The 17474-nt window shown below is 40.2% G+C and overlaps 1 protein-coding gene across 3 annotated transcripts; it reads right to left on the bottom strand.

Annotated features, from left to right (window-relative positions):
• Window positions 1–951: 951 nt before the first annotated feature.
• gdap1l1.L (ganglioside induced differentiation associated protein 1-like 1 L homeolog) lies at window positions 952–17324 on the bottom strand. 3 transcript variants are annotated; one of them, XM_018234901.2, is made up of 6 exons: window positions 17092–17324; window positions 11316–11508; window positions 5088–5261; window positions 4372–4466; window positions 3131–3245; window positions 952–2210 (listed from the first exon to the last, which is right to left on the bottom strand). In XM_018234901.2, the coding sequence occupies exons 1-6, from the start codon at window positions 17263–17265 to the stop codon at window positions 1867–1869; spliced, it is 1095 nt and encodes a 364-aa protein (XP_018090390.1). In that variant the 5' UTR covers window positions 17266–17324; the 3' UTR covers window positions 952–1866. The 3 variants fall into 3 exon arrangements, with proteins under 3 accessions (XP_018090390.1, XP_041431743.1, XP_018090391.1); XM_041575809.1 differs by lacking the exon at window positions 17092–17324 and adding an exon at window positions 16533–16786; XM_018234902.2 differs by lacking the exon at window positions 17092–17324 and adding an exon at window positions 16230–16458.
• Between the last annotated feature and the right edge of the window lie 150 nt (window positions 17325–17474).

The raw sequence follows: 17474 nt of genomic DNA, 5'->3' as shown, positions 1-17474 counted from the left end.
ACCCCGAGGACTCGCCTTACAGCAGATATTGCTTTTCCTGGCTGAAAAATACAGAGTCTTGGAGGATACCTTCTCATTGCGCTTCAGGTCCTCTTTACAGTGCTCTTTACCAGAAGAGCATTCATATTTGAACGATGACCTGGTTTCAAGGGGCCATGCTCTGTGTCGGCAATCAGTGATGAGGACCTAAGAGGATGTGAGATAGCACCTGCCAACTACACATTTCTCAACCAGGAGCAATAGTAAGCTCTTTGAGCCAGGTCCTCCATAAATGATGATGAGGCCTGTGGTTGTCAGTAGGCATTCATTCTCCTTTAAAAGTGACAGCCCTGCCAAAAGCTGTTCCCTAATTTATACTGTAAGGATACTGTCCGGCACGCTCCGGTCCTGTCAAGACACCTGTGAATTGTCGTCAAATTAACAATATTTAAGGAAAAGCCAGATGCAGTTCTGTGCCTTGTTAATAAGGTGAATTCCCAAAATCTAGCCTTAAACCTACTGCTGTTATATCCTGTTGCCGATCCTGCCTGTTTCCTGACCACGAATCTTGACCTTCTGCTTGTGACCCAACCTTGAATCTATGCTACCTGCCCTTGACCCGGATCTGTTGACCAAGCCTTCAGTCTCAACTCTGGTACCTCGTTTCTATTCTATTAGCCTCACTGGCTTCTCTCCACCCGCAGTTCTCCTGTTCAACCTTCGGGTAGGATTTGCGTTGTGTGAGAAGCTTGTGGGTCAAAATCAGCTTGACTGAGTCCTTCCTTCGCTGGACTCTCCGGTAAGCCTGACATATACAATACTTGGTTCTCAAATGATACATTGCTGCAATTTCAGCACTGCCAAACTTCACATAGGAGGCCAGTTAAACGAACGTCTTTGGTAATCATATCTGGGCCTCCAGCTGGTTGACCCTGAACTAAACGTTGGCATTAGAATAAGTTGAAATACCTATTATGGTTTCTCACCAAAGTTTTATTGAAGATCTGTAATACTTTCTTGGCTCAGAACTTCATCATTTTTTTTCTGACATACAAAAAGGCACAAGAAAGTGTTGAACCCTGTGAAATTATGATCATGTGCAGACAAAACACCAAACAAAAACTCATCAACCGAAAAAGGAGGGAATCAGCCCCCAAAATCTTTGTGTAACAAATTCTGTGTGTCACATAGAACTAACAGGATATCAGACAAATGGTCACAATCGTTTGAAACTGTTTCAAAGGCATCGAAAAGGGGGGTATCAACAAAAATACATACATTCTAAAAAAAAGCTCAATTAAAAATATCGGATTTAATGAAAAATAAAAATAAATAAAAAAAATCACATATCTCAATGCAATAATTCACAAAAATATCCCCACCCCCGAAATAAAAGAAATAACCCATTATCGCTGATATTTAAAGGAGTCAATGGTTGTTTTTTTTCCTGTGCTCTTCTTACTATTCAAACCTTTAAAAAAATATATAGCAGAAATAAAAAACACGTTTGAGACAGCGATGGCTTGTTTTGGTCATCCTTAATGGACCGGGAGCAGAGTAAACATTTTTAGTCATTGAGATTCAAAGCATCAATAAATTGGTGGAACTCTCTGAATTCTACTTATTTTTTTTCTTCTCAGTGAGACTTATTATTATGGGAACAATCTATCAACAATTCTTTTCACCTATGGAACAGTTGTACCTTGTCTTTTTTTCTCTTCACTATTGTTCTATTGGTTTCCTAATATGGAATGTTAACATTAGCAGTAAGGAATCGGATTTTTGGAATCATGGCAACTTTTTTTTTGTAGATTTCATATACTGTTACTAGGCTTGATAATACCACATATAGCACAGAGACATCAAACTAACACCAACTGTAAGTCATTACATGTATTTTTTCTTTAAGTACCAGTAAGCAAAATAGCCCATTCCTCCCAATGACCCCATAAGGAAAGATGCCCCAAAGAATGATGGCGGTTTCCGTTTCACAAGCCGGAAGGCGTTGGGCAAGACGGCTGATAGCAGTGTACTGTGGATGTCTCCCAGTACTTTGCGGAATGCATATCTCTTCTGTATTCTCTCAAAGAAGGACTGGAGGTTCGGTCGGCTTCCGTCTTCCCAGTATTTTTTGGAAAGTCCTAGGAACTTGAGCCGATGTAGCGTAGCTCCCAGCAGAATATCGGCTAAGGTAAAGACATGGCCGCAAAGCCAAAGTTCACATTTTTGACCTAGAAAAGCAAAATAATCATAAGAAAGTGATATAAAATACTATGGATGATGCAATATAGAGGGTGACAATACTGCGCATGTGCAAGGTCACTGACCACCAGGAAAGGACCTCCAAGGACACCTTTGAAACTGTGAAATTTCATTGTACCTCTTGACTGATAAAGAGCGATGCATCAACAAATCACTAAACTATAATAGTCTAATTACTTTTCAGGCTTTAGTTATCCTTTTCATTATATATAATGCATATATTTTCTCTGATGCAACTTGCTTTCTATGGTATCTATTTTCCCTAATAGGAGAACGCATTAAAATAACTTAAAAATGTTAATTAGCCATTTAATAGATTTATTTCTATAAATATTAAAAATTTACAAACCCTTTCCTTTATTTTGCTCTGCAAATACTGACTTGATATACCTTCCTTGGATAGCCAGTGGGTGCAAACAGGCGTGCTTGAGGGAAGTTAGGGGGTTATTTATTGAAATCCGAATTATTTCCTAAAATATACTCCAACCAAATCTGCACGGGTTATTTCCCCTTATTTATCTACACATTTTCACGAAAAATTCCTGTTCAGGAAAAAAAATAAAATTTTTCAGATTTTAGGGCAAAAATCACAAAATGTTCAGATTATTGCACAAAACCCACCGCAGATAAGAATATCTTCGGGACTTTTCCCATTGACTTATTTACAACCTCGACAGCTCTAACATGCCGGATTCTCGGATTCTGACTTTTTCCATCCTCGGGGTATAATAAATCGCGAAAATTAAGAGTTTTATGAGTTTTTTGCATTCAGACTTTAAAATAAATAACCCCCTTAATGTCCCCTTTAATGCAATGTAGTGTAGTGGTAAATACATATTTGTATATATAAATACATAAGGTACATAAATACAGTATATTTGTAGCATACCTTCATATTCCAGTTTTCTTTTTTCCAGCTCAGCTTCAATTTGATCTAGAACCATCGATAGCTGTATTAGAATCTTCATCAAATAGTTCACATTGTCATGTTCCAATATCTTAGCCTAAAAGAAATCCAGATATTTACTACATTATCCTTGGACCCTTCTCATATATTGTTTTTATAGTCATTTGAATAGAAACTTGAGGGGCAGATTTATCACAATATATAAGAAACCTTCTAATTTTTTTGGTCACCTTGCAAGTGAGAAATATTGTTTTGCTCTTACACATTTATTATTGCTTGTGTCCAACCCAAGAAAGTTCTTCTCACATTGGCTGAGGCTCTCATAGGTTTCATTAATAGACTTACTAATGCAACTCAAGAATTCTAATGTAAGACTCATGAGAGAGATATTTCATAAAATAACTGCTAATGTGCCCTATTGCCTTGACTGGTTTTTCTCTGCTCTGAGCTCCCAGTATTTTTATATTTGCTGTCCTTGGAATCCTTAGGTGTCCTTTGGAAAACCTCAACGAGACTATATCCACCCATGGGGTTATTAATTCAATTGTGATATCAGCAAGCAAAAATGCCCGTTAATCTTTCTATGTTGACAGTGACAACACCTTCAAAGACGAATTCTCTTGTATCTGTAATGAAATGAAATATATGGACTTTGGAGAGCCACAGGGTGGGCAGCATTTTTTAAAAGTTTATGTAGGGGCCCAAGGGGTACTGATTCAGGAAGTCCCAATTCTGTCATACATGGAAGTGGGGAGTTTCCATAACTAGCTCAGGGATCTGTGATTGTAGTTCCTGTCAATAGGTTATATAATGGGAGAGCACATGGCTCTTCCTCTTTGGACTCCACTCCAGAAGGGGTCGGTGCTCCTGGGGATTCTGAAGCATAGGCCCAGAACACTAAGGAGACCAGCATCCATCCTTGGATAAATCAGGGATCATGTGAACAAGGTAAAGATTGAGTTTAGCACCTTCTGTGATAGGACATAGGATTCTCATAAGAGTTGTGAGACAATCTACTAATAAAAGCAGCTTTGTGCTCCAATGAGGACCCCTGATTACACTCACCAAGTATATGGACTCAAGTTGGTAGAAGTCAGGGATATCTAACATTTATTCCCTTTAAAATTATGACATTTCATTAACATAGAAAAGAACCCAGACTCTATGTGTTGCTTTAGACTTTTCCAGCTAATAAAATTAAAAAGGCTGGCTTTTTTTTTTACCATGAGCTTCTTCTGTTTGGAGAGATATGGCTCTGTAAGCTGAGGCTCCTCGTGATCAAGTTTTGTCAGTTCTGTGCTGGCATTGACCAAGTGTCCTATAAGGTGATCAAGAGAAATATGTAAAAATTTACAGAATCCATGTTGGAAAATAGTGGATAGACATAGAAGAGTACTTGTCCTTATTAACTATTCCCTACGTAAAATGGTGTGCTCCATACACTGTAAGATATTGCCTGACAGCTTGGTCCTTGTTGAGCTAATCCATTGTTGTCCTATGTGTGAAAATATCTTGGCTGAGCAGACATCAGATTTTGTTATGGTCTGTAACTAACAGCCATTTTTATGCCCTCAAGGGGATCTCACTCTTGGCCTTGTATAGGGCCAAATTAGGCAGAGATCTCCTTTTAAATGACCTTGCCCAAGAAGTGGGTCCTTCTGTGTATGGTATTGTATGTTAAATGAATGGATTAGGGTTTCTTAGTTGAATATATCTCATAGATCGAAATCTAAAACAAATAAAACAGAGTTTTAGTATTTTGGTGTTCAGTGTAAGGTGCTTAATTATTAAATCTGTTAAATGTATCTTGGTCCAAATGTTTCTATTTGGAATTGCTGTGGACCTGCTGTGTTATGGATACCTGGCAACATGACTTTAAAAGGCCGTCCTTCTAACTTGCTGACTTAGATAAAGGCAGCCAGCTAACATGGCCACTTACGGCGGATTTCAGCAGTGGCGTACTTTGGGATCATGGAATCCGTAGTAAGTTCCGGGTGGAGGATACATCCATGTGTGTAGGCATCCATCGGGAGCTTCTCCAAAATGTCTCTGTATTGGAGTACTCTAGAGTGGAGAATTGTCCCCGTTTCTGGTATCAATTTGGGGATAAGTTCTGGAATTATAATCAAAAATAGAATGTGTTACTACAACCTGCATCTGATCTACATTTTAGTTTCAAGCAGATGAACATCAGGGTTTATAGAATTGTCAACCTGTACTTAAATCACACTAACACTGTATTACAAGATAACCACAGGAACACAAGTGGCTTTATAAACGACAAAACTATTAATACTAGCACCAAAATAAGCACTTGCTTTGAGGTCTCTGGGAGCAACATCCAAGGGATTGGTGAGCAACATGTTGCTCTTGAGCCACAGGTTGGGGATCACTGATATAGAATAATGTACCCACTATTATAAAATATAAGGGAATGGAAAGTGCCCGAGAAGAAGGTTTTGCTGTTATAAAGGTCATGGAACCTCAAGGAGACTTCTAACATCCACATATTTTAAGAGAGATATAAACCCTGTATTCATGCTCCATCCAAATGTTACTGGACCACATCTCCAGGGTTAAAGCATGATGGGAGCTGTAGCTCAGTGAGAAAAGGAAAGCTTTTCCCTGGGTCTCCTGGTCAACCATGGACCTTTAAATGTAATAAGACCCACCAGTGACAATTTCACTTCATCTATGGATACCTGGGGGGCAATAAACATTTCTTCTAGCACCTAAACAGTACTTAGTTCACCCTGATATTTACATAATGAGATCAGTTCTTGATCAAGAAAGTTTTTGTATCTGTAAGTATGTTTAGAATGCCTTTTTTGAAAAGCTAGGGGGTAGAAATGGCATAGTTTTAGGAAAGATTTGTGTCCCCTTTAAAATAGGAGGTTTATTATCAGCATCCTATGGACTGGGACTGGAATGGTTCCTATAAAACAATTTTAGTGTGTACCAGAAATCGGCTGCCTTGATGGCATACCAACAATTGCCATGGAAAAGCACAGACATAGGAAGCAATCACTGTCCATCTGCTGTAAATCTATGACATGTGCTGTGTGACCCAGTCCAACACTGTTGTGGTTCTGCTCAGCCAAGGACAGACTGCAAACATGCAGTGATAGGTCCATATGGCTTAGTCTGTTCTTTAAGTTAATCAATGCACTGCCACTGGAGAAATGTATCATTATTATTCTGCCGCATAAACACCGACTTATTATATGAGCCACTGATTAAAATGCAGGGTACATTGGCCAGAAAATGAGCCAACCCCTGGCAAAGCTATTGACAAAGCAGATTGGCCTTGGGACAGGAACGTTATAGATCTTTTACTTTTTCCAGTGTGTCTAATATATCAATAGAAAATCAAATTACACCTGGCTTTTTGCCTACAGTTTGGGTATGTTTTATAGTCAGGTTTATTGTATTACAGCTCTGAACAAGCAGAAATATAGGGGCAGATTTACTAGAGTGCGAAAATTTGCCAACGACCGTTTCGCACCCATCGCTACACTTTGCTTAGACAACGCAAATTCACGGGAATGCGGAGTCATGGGCGCCAAACGCTGGCGACGTTTCGCTAGCATTACTTCGGCAATGCAAGCAATCGAAATCGAAGATGCGCTATTTTTGCCTAGCGAAAGTTCACTAGAGGTCTTGTGCTCAGGTTAATTTGCATACAGCGGGAAATTTAAAGTTGAATGGACGTATCATTACATTACACAAGCCCAGGGAACCTTAATAAAGACAATAGAGTTGTTATAATGCCCTACACATGAGCCCACTGTATTGTTAATGTTCCATATGTTAGAAAATGTATGGGGGAAGCCGGTTATCCGAAAATTTTACGGACTTTTGCAGGCTATCACTCTGAAAAAAGGAAAAGACGCCAGCATTTTTTGGAGATTTTTCCACTAAAAAATATGATGTAAGTAACAGAAGATTGAGGAAGATCTATGCTCTCCAGTGCACTTCACCTGGTCTGAGCTGTTGAAGGCAAGTCTGGGAAAGAGGTAACGTTCAGTAAAATCCACATTCCATTGAATATGCGGAGCAACGTCCAATTGCCAGAGTGAATTGTCGCCTTACGATAAAGTGCGAATGGCCGCTAGCGTTTATCGCCTGTGCCTGTTAGTCAATTGGCGATGTCCCTGCGGGCGGTACGCTAGCGAATTGACGCTAGCATTAGCCACTTTGCCCTCGAGTAAATCTGCCCCATAGTCTGTCTGTGTGTGTGTCAGGGCATTAACCAGACGTGTGCATCAGAGTGCAATATATAAATATTGAGGCCATTATTTATTTACCCCTCCATCCAAATTAAGATAGCACAAGCTACAATATCTGCATATCAGAGGCCCATAAGTCTAACCAAATAGATAGCCAATTCAATCCACCATCCCTGGAAGCAGAACATGAACCCTTCACAGGCTTTGAGTTGCCTATGGTGTCACATAAGTTGGACCTTGTTTAAGCCAATATGCAAAAAAAAAGCAACATCTAGGAAAAAGGAAAGACAATTTAACTTCTACATGGACAACAGTATCTGAGCCCTGGCCTTGGTATGGTGTCTTTTGTCTGGGGACCCGTTATCTAAATATATGCCACTGCAATTTCCTGTAGGGTCCTATGTAAAACAAACAATTCTTAATTTATGACTGATTTGCTATAATAACACTTTACCTTGTGCTTGATGGTAACTTAGCAACTGTACACATACAGTACATTGTTCTGGCAACAATATTGTTTTCTTTTCAGAAATGGGACATTGTTTTGTTTTCATTGCTGTAAAATGACCTCTAAAAGATGGTAGCTTGGGAAGAACATGCATGGGATCTTTTATCCGGAAAGCCGTTATCCAGAAAGTTCTAAATTAAAGAAAGACTCCATTTTATCCAAATAGCTAAAAATTTTTAAAAATTATTTTCTTTTTTTCTGTAATAATAAAACAGTCGCTTGTACTTGATCCCAACTAAGATATAATTAATCCTTAGTGGAAGCAAAACCAGCCTATTGGGTTTATTTCATGTTTATATGATTTTCTAGTTAGTAGACTTAAGGGGGCAAATTCACTATGTGCCGAAGCGCCTAAGGCTAGCATCAATTCGCTAGCGTTGGGCATTTTCGTTACTTCGCAAATTCACTAACGGACGCTGGCGCAACTTCGCTAGTGTTACCGCACCCTTACGCCTGGCGAATTTGCGCAACGGACGTAACTGCAAATTCACTAACGCGCGCAGTGTACTGAACGCTACCTTTTACGCCAGACTTCCTTCGCCACCTCAGACCAGGCGAAGCGCAATAGAGTAGATAGGGATTTCTTCAAAAAAAGTTAACATTTTTTTCAAGTCCCAAAAAACGCTGGCGTTTTTTCTATATTATGGGTGATAGGCTGAAAAAGATCGAAAAAAATTTTTTCCTACATTTCCTAACTCATGGCAACTTAACTATACAGTGGGCACATGTGTAGGGCAAAATAAGAATTTTATTTCATGTTTTGAAGGTTTCCCAGGCATTTGTAGTGCTGCTACATATTCCTCCATTGAAATTTGAATTTGGCGCCGTATGCAAATTAACCATCGCTAGCGTAACTTCGATTCGCTTAGCGAATCAACGCTAGCGCAACTTCGCAACCTTATGCTACCCCTGAGCGCAACTTCGGATTTTAGTGAATTTGCGGAGCGCTGCCGAAACTACGCCTGGCGAAGTACAGCGAAGTTACGCCTGGCGCAACTACGAATCTTAGTGAATGTCCCACAAGGTGTGAAGATTCAATTACAAAAAATATTTGTTCTCCGGAAAACCCCAGATCCTGAGCATTCTGAAAAACAGATCCCATACCTGTAATAAAACAATTGTAAAATTGTATTATTACTGCTTTCCTAGCTTGGCTGCTCGTCTAGAAAGTATAAACTTTGTAAGACCCAAGAGCTTTAATTCCAGACAGTTTTGGAATGTGCCAATTACTTAATCAGGGAGGTCACTGACATAGTTGGCCAGCTTAAATGTATCGCAATACCTGAACAAATCTTGGTTTTGCCTAATAGGGAAGATATGTTTTAGTAGCTTTCTGCAAATAAACCTTATTACACCAGTATGTTCAGCAACCCTGTACAATAGATGGGTGAAAACATTGGAAATACAGGTTACATGCAAGCATTAACCACTTCAGTAATACTGATATACAGTAGCTCAGTTAAAAGGCCAGCTAGGATAGATTTTGGATGAATACTTAATTGTCCTCCTAGTTACACTTGAAATTACAACTTGCAGGGACATTTGGGGTGAACACTTATTTGCTGCCAAAGATATTCTTGATACTATGGCTTAATGACTGTTACGCCAATGTTTTTCTATATCGGTAACCTTGTTATGAGCTAAGGGGCCCAAACTAAAGGCCAGTTAGGGTGATATTTGGGATGAACACTTATTTGTTACCCATGGTATTCTTGGGACTATGGCTTAATGACATTCCACAATGTTTCTATATATCTGTAACCTTGTTATGAGCTAAGGGGGCCCAGCCTGAAGGCCAGTTAGGGGGAGATTTGGGGTGAGTGTTTATTTGTACCCTGGGTACCCCTGGAACTATAGCAGGGTGACTGTTACCCCAATGTTTCTATATATCTGTAACCTTGTTATGAGCTAAGGGGGCCCAGCCTGAAGGTCAGTTAGGGGGAGATTTGGGGTGAGTCCTTATTTGTGCCCTGGGTACCCCTGGAACTATAGCAGGGTAACTGTTACCCCAATGTTTCTATATATCTGTAACCTTGTTATGAGCTAAGGGGGCCCAGCCTGAAGGCCAGTTAGGGGGAGATTTGGGGTGAGTGTTTATTTGTACCCTGGGTACCCCTGGAACTATAGCAGGGTGACTGTTACCCCAATGTTTCTATATATCTGTAACCTTGTTATGAGCTAAGGGGGCCCAGCCTGAAGGCCAGTTAGGGGGAGATTTGGGGTGAGTGTTTATTTGTACCCTGGGTACCCCTGGAACTATAGCAGGGTGACTGTTACCCCAATGTTTCTATATATCTGTAACCTTGTTATGAGCTAAGGGGGCCCAGTCTGAAGGCCAGTTAGGGGGAGATTTGGGGTGAGTCCTTATTTGTGCCCTGGGTACCCCTTGAACTATAGCAGGGTGACTGTTACCCCAATGTTTCTATATATCTGTAACCTTGTTATGAGCTAAGGGGGCCCAGTCTGAAGGCCAGTTAGGGGGAGATTTGGGGTGAGTGCTTATTTGTACCCTGGGTACCCCTGGAACTATAGCAGGGTGACTGTTACCCCAATGTTTATATATATCTGTAACCTTGTTATGAGCTAAGGGGGCCAGTTAGGGGGAGATTTGGGGTGAGTGCTTATTTGTGCCCTCTGTACCCCTGGAAAGATAGCAGGGTGACTTTTACCCCAATGGTTCTATATATCTGTACAGTAACTAGAGGTTACTGGGCCCACAGAAAATTCAATTTAGGGCCTCAAAATATTGATAAATTGGCCTGTTCTACCAAGATATATTAAAATCGTTCATTAATTAGGGCCTAATCTGGGGCCCCTGCAATCACAGGGTTTGCTCCCTCTGTAGTTACAACCCTGTATCTGTAACCTTATTATGAGCTAAGAGTACCCTGGCAAAGGCTAGAACTATGAGGTGGATCTTAAACTGAAAAAAGACAACTACTGCATTAAAAGGATAAGTATTTGTCCTATAATTATATGCTTGGTTTAGCAAGAGAGTAGCATTTTAAATATGTATTTATTTTTATTTGTAAAAGGTTATTGGAATCTGTTTGCTGATAATCATATATTTCAGATCTCTAATCAAACTCAGGAAATCAAGTTCTTTAGATGTGTATTTTTGACTATTTGGTTTCAAGCTGCCCTTTTTGGTCCAATACCTGATCAGGAGCCTGTATAGCTTACTACAAGGTTACACATATATCAGCCGTTCAGTCATGCTTCCAAGAATATCTCATCCAAATAGGGTCTAACAACTAGGAAATTAAATAAGCTTTCTTCTCAAATGTCCTCCAGGCTATGTCAATCCCAGCATCTTCTTTGGTCCCACTCAGGTGGGACAAGGCCAACACTTTGTGGGCCGCTCTAGAAGATTTTGAAGTCTTTGTAGTTGGGACATAGATTAGACATCTAATGATCTTAATGACCTTACCTCCGACAAAATTGTCTTCAATGTAATCGATAATTTGGTTGTAGTCACTAATAATGTTGTCCCCATGGATGACCACAGGCACTTCTTCTCCGAGGTTGAGGCGCATGAACCAAGGCTCTTTGTGCTCTGTGAGTGGCAAGCTGACATCTCTCTCATCACACGGGAATCCTTTCTCGGCTATCACCAAACGTATCTGGAATAAAACAGTAGAGTTAGAGTTGCAGCCTTGCAATGGTGAGGTCCTGGTTGGAGTCCAACCTGTGCACAATCTACATGGTGTGTGTGTAGGTTCTTCTTGTGTTTGCAAAGGTTTCTTCCATGGGATCTGGATTCATCCCAGAAAAACAGTTGTCTCCTGATAAAATTCATATGTGAACTGTAAAGAGGAACAAACCTTTCCTAAAGTTCCTCCTAAAAATATTCCCAAAGTTAATTACAGATGCAATGGAACTCTTCAATAAGAACTCTTCTTCTCTGAAGGGTTGTTATTTAACAGTTTTAATGAAAACAGTGACTTAAAAAGATTGTTAGACATTTTATTACATGGGAACAATAAATCGTCACTTACCTAAGTAAAATTTGGGTTACAAGATTTGAAGGGCAACTATTCCTGCTGAATTTTGCTTATACCTATGCTGACATAGTTATATCATATGTCTCTACATCCAGGCTATAAGCAAACTTAGAGAGTTGTGTATTGAAGCTATACCAGGTGAAAACCATTAGTAGGTATTTTACAACTGGGCACGCCCCCAATGACTTCAGAACCCACCCCTTTTATCATTTAGCCACACCCTCTGCAAAAGAAATTATTTAAAATTGGGAGATTTCTGCCCAATTTCAGCTTGCTGATATCACACTGTAAACACACTTCAAGAGGGAGCCTTTCAGGTGTACATTGCTATGAAAATATATTTAATGGTTCTAGAACAGGAAACTGGCTATGCACAGTGTATGCAGGATTCTCATTGGAGGATTCTCTTGCATACAGTAATTACTATGTGAAATCACTGAATGGACTTCATTACAGGAGAAGAGACTGTCTGCCCTTACGTTCCTTGTGCCATGCCCTTCAGCAGTACAAGCACTTCAGGTTTCTGCAGATGGTATCATTAATAGCTGCGACTGTAGCAAAATAACTCGGTGTTCTTCATGCTAGGATAGAAACAATAATGCAGCAGAACTCAATAAGGTATTCATCGGCTCAACGCTTTAAAGCAACGGTCCCCAACCTTTTTTGTGGGCAATTCTGGTGTCCACTTTGTTGCACCCGTGTCCAATTCGGCGTGCCGCGTTTATTGGTCGCTAGGCTCGACGGCCCAGTTCAAGACTATCCACGGACCGGTGGTTGGGGATCCCTGCTTTAAAGGGTAGGTAAGCCACCTTAAAATTGACTTTTAGTAGGGTGCAGACAGAAGAGTTCCAAAGAAAATCGGTCTTCATCTTTTATCTTTTACAGTTTTTGAAATATTTTTTTCTGCAGCTTGAGGCTCTCCCATTGCATTCCACAAATTAGCATGCATTTAATTACAGATGCAAATAAATCCACCAATGGAAATCCTGCACAATGTCAGCCATGTTGCAGGAATCTAACATAGGGAGATTACTGTTCACTTTTGACTTGCTGATATGATCAAACACCAGAAGGGAGGACACAATGGGGCAAATTCACTAACCTGCGGAAATTCACCAGCAATGAAAATTTGCAAGGACAATGCTAATTCACTAAAATGCGAAGTTGCGTCCAGGGTGATGAACGATAGCGTAGTTGCGCTAGCGTTAATTCGGCAAACAAAGCGAAGTTGCGCTAGCGTTGGCTAATTTACATATGGCGGAAGGGAAAGTTCAATGGACGTATATGTTGCAGCAAATACATTACACTACACAAGCCCGGGAAACCTTAATAAAATAAAATAAAGTATAGTTTATGTGCCATATGTTAGGAAATGTAGGGGGGAAGCCGGGTATCCTAAAAAAAATTTACGATCACCCTGAAAAACTGAAAAGTCGCCAGCGTTTTTTGGGACTTGTTCAATTCAAATGTTCAAATTTTTTTTGAAGAACTCCTATCTACTCTATTGCACTTCGCCTGGTCTGAGGTGGCGAAGGTAAGTCTGGTGCTTGAGGTAACGTTCAGTAAAATCCACATCTTAGTGAATTTGCGTAGAGTGCAACTTCGCCAGGCTTAAGGGAGGGAAGTACCGCTAGAGTCTCCTTGGCTAGCGAAGTTACGCCTGCGCTCGTTAGTAAATCAGTTAAGTAACAAAATGATGTCACGCTGCCGAATTTTCACTAACGTTAGTCACTTTGTCCTTTAGTAAACCTGCCCCAATGTATCTTAGTGGTTCATAGCAAGAAGAATTGTGTTTATTGCCCCCAGTCATGATCCCATGGACAAAGAAGTGAACCCAGATGAATAAGGAGCAGGCAGGATTCTCATTGAATTATCTTATTGCACTAAATAGGTAATACCCTGGAGACATGGGGGCATGTTAGCTTTATCAATATATCCCTGGTTTTGCTGGACTACAGCTTCCAGCATTCTTTTAACCCCTGCAGCATGATGGGAGTTGTATTCCAGCAGGATTATACCCACTTTAAAGGGATACTGTCATGGGAAAAACAGATTTTTTTATATTCAATTTTGAAATCTCACATGGGGCTAGACATATTGTCAATTTCCCAGCTGCCCCAAGTCATGTGACTTGTGCTCTGATAAACCTAGATCACTCTTTACTGCTGTACTGCAAGTTGGAGTGATATCACCCCCCTCCCCAGCAGCCAAACAAAAGAACAACACTCAATAGTAAAAACCCATGTCCCACTGAGACACATTCAGTTACATTGAGAAGGAAAAACAGCAGCCTGCCAGAAAGCATTTCTCTCCTAAAGTGCAGGCACAAGTCACATGACCAGGGGCAGCTGGGAAATTGACAAAATGTCTAGCCCCATGTCAGATTTCAAAATTGAATATAAAAAAATCTGTTTGCTCTTTTGAGAAATGGATTTCAGAGCAGAATTCTGCTGGAGCAGTGCTATTAACTGATTCATTTTGAAAAATAAATTTTTCCCCATGACAGTATCCCTTTAAGTAAATTTTGCTTTACTTGCCCTTAAATAAAAAAAGAAAATGATAATGTTTTGCCCCCAGAGATAAATGCTATGGAGTCGAGTGAGCAAGATTCATTAACCGAACTGTCTTTTTTGGGTTGGTAATAATCTGTCCCCAAGGGCAGCAGGAGCATGTGTGACTGATCAATATTTAGTCATGAGAGAGAGAAAAAGACCAAGGACTAATTCAACTGAAAAGACTCATTAATTATTGATCAGTATTGTTATTGTTGGCTTGATTTCCCAAACATTTAATTTTTAACATTTAAAAAAAAAGGACTGACTATATTTCAAGGTGACATCGTACAGACAGGAATTACATTCGTGTTCATGAATATTTTGCTGCTTTTGTCAGAGATGTCCCATTACAGTTATATATGATGATGTTATACTACCATATACATAATATTTATGTACCCCTTACTTTAAATGATAAGGATATTAGAGGGGTTCTGTGGCCATATAAAGGCACAAGGCTGCAGGCTGAGTTATACAGGGAACTCTGAGTATCACTCATGTATTATAAGGGATAATGTACCCCTACTGTAAATGATAAGGATATTAGAAGTCACTGAGGGGTTCTGTGACCATATAAAGGCACAAGGCTGCAGGCTGAGTTATACAGGGAACTCTGAGTATCACTCATGTATTATAAGGGATAATGTACCCCCTACTGTAAATGATAAGGATATTAGAAGTCACTGAGGGGTTGTTCTGTGACCATATAAAGACACAAGGCTACAGGCTGAGTTATACAGGGAACTCTGAGTATCACTCATGTATTATAAGGGATAATGTACCCCCTACTGTAAATGATAAGGATATTAGAAGTCACTGAGGGGTTGTTCTGTGACCATATAAAGACACAAGGCTGCAGGCTGAGTTATACAGGGAACTCTGAGTATCACTCTTATATTATAAGGCATAATGTACCCCCTACAGTAAGTTATAAGGATATTAGAAGGGACTGAGGGGTTCTGTGACCATATAAAGGCACAAGGCTGCAGGCTGAGTTATACAGGGAACTCTGAGTATCACTCATGTATTATAAGGGATAATGTACCCCCTACTGTAAATGATAAGGATATTAGAAGTCACTCATGGGTTGTTCTGTGACCATATAAAGGCACAAGGCTGCAGGCTGAGTTATACAGGGAACTCTGAGTATCACTCATGTATTATAAGGGATAATGTACCCCCTACTGTAAATGATAAGGATATTAGAAGTCACTCATGGGTTGTTCTGTGACCATATAAAGGCACAAGGCTGCAGGCTGAGTTATACAGGGAACTCTTTTGAGTTATTTAGATTTTTATTCAGCATCTCTCCAGGTTTCAATTTCAGCCATCTGGTTGTTAGGGTCCAAATTACTCTAGCAACCATACATTGATTTGAATGAGAGACTGGAACAAGAATAGGAGGGGGTCCAAATAGAAAGCTAAGTAATAAAAAGCAACAATAACAATACATTTGTAGCTTTACAGAGCAATTGTATTTTAGATGACCCCCCATTTGAAAGCTGGAAAGAGTTAGAAGAAGAAGAAGGCAAATTGAAAAGTTGCTTAGAATTAGCCATTCTATAACATACTAAAAGTTAACTTAATCCCAATGTTTTCTTTGAAACAGCTGGAAAATACTAATTGATCTGTAGGATCAGAGAGAATGATGCAGCTCACTGTTAGTCTCCTAGAAGCTTATCTCTTTCTGAGCCCTTGATAAGAATAAAGGTACTTTATGAGCACGGTATCCCTATAATAATAATAATAATAATAATGATGATTATAATAGCTATACAGGCTTACCCATTAGGAAGCAGTACAGTAGTGAAGACTGTGATGGATGGAGTTGTTTTTATGAGATCTCTGCACCATTACGTTCCTGTACCGGATGTGCTTTAATAAATAATGCCATTTACAGCCAGAGAATCGGGCACAGTACAGCAGAATAAGTGATCCCCTGCTGGTTAAGCCGCTCTTGTGTTAAAAATGCTGCTTCATTTAGCAACAGGGGGGAGAATGTAAAAAAACTCCTTTAAAAAAAAAAAGGCCAGGGTCTCCATATGAGTGATAACGAATAATTATGTGAATTAAAATAAATAAACTCACCGGGAGGGCGATATAAAAGAAAGATGGGGAGTACAGGTCTAATTGATCAGGTACATTCCCAGTACAACTGCAGGACAAGCCCTACTGATATCATAAGCAGAGTGCAAGCCCACTATCTTCCGCACGGAACAGATATAAACCATAAGGGTGGAGGACAATAAACTCCCAGAGTAGAAATCAATTCCAGCTGCCCTTGCTCTCGCTGGGGAAGTCCGAGCACTGTGTCCTTGGATTGTGTAGCCATGATGGGTTGCCACCTGGCCGGTAACAATGATGGTTGATCCCAATGTTATTAATAGGGAACAAAGATAAATATATAGGAAGGCCGGTATTTTTTTCCAGAAAAGGTGGCAACCCTACGTGCAACTGGAATAAAATCTCAGCAACAGGACAGTTTAACAATTGTAGCCCCCCTCCCATTATTCTATTACTAAGTGCACAATATTGGCATACAATCCCCATTGTCTGAATACCTCCCCCACTGTGCAACCAGATTGTCAGCAACCCTGTATGTGTGTTAGCAACCCCCCCCCCCATTACATAGAATGAAAGCAAATACCTTTTGAGAACTAAACGACTGAGTCCAGTGATACAAAACAAGCGTGTCCTTGGATTTGGGGCTGAAAGACTCCGGGTGATCTTCAGGCTCTTTAGAATTGCCGGCATCGTTCTCTACAGCCGAAATGGGCCACCAGCTGCAGTTGGTGGGAGTCACACTGTTAGGAGTCGCCATGACAGCTGAGGATGCAAGAGAAGATTCGGGAGGGGGGGGAAGCTGGAGAGGCTGCTCTTGCAGTTGGTCACATGGTCTTGCGAGCACCGTGAGCTGATACCCTGAATATAATTACTCAGAGTCATCACTGATGAGGCTGCTGAGTAGGACGAGTCATGCAAGTGCCTCCCCTGTGTGTAACACTGTAACAAGGATTAAATAGGTGCAAG

This window comes from Xenopus laevis, chromosome 9_10L (assembly GCF_017654675.1).
Source record: "Xenopus laevis strain J_2021 chromosome 9_10L, Xenopus_laevis_v10.1, whole genome shotgun sequence".
Lineage (NCBI taxonomy): Eukaryota > Metazoa > Chordata > Amphibia > Anura > Pipidae > Xenopus > Xenopus laevis.
Note: the sequence above shows the minus strand (reverse complement) of the source record. Positions and strands in the feature narration are given on the sequence as shown.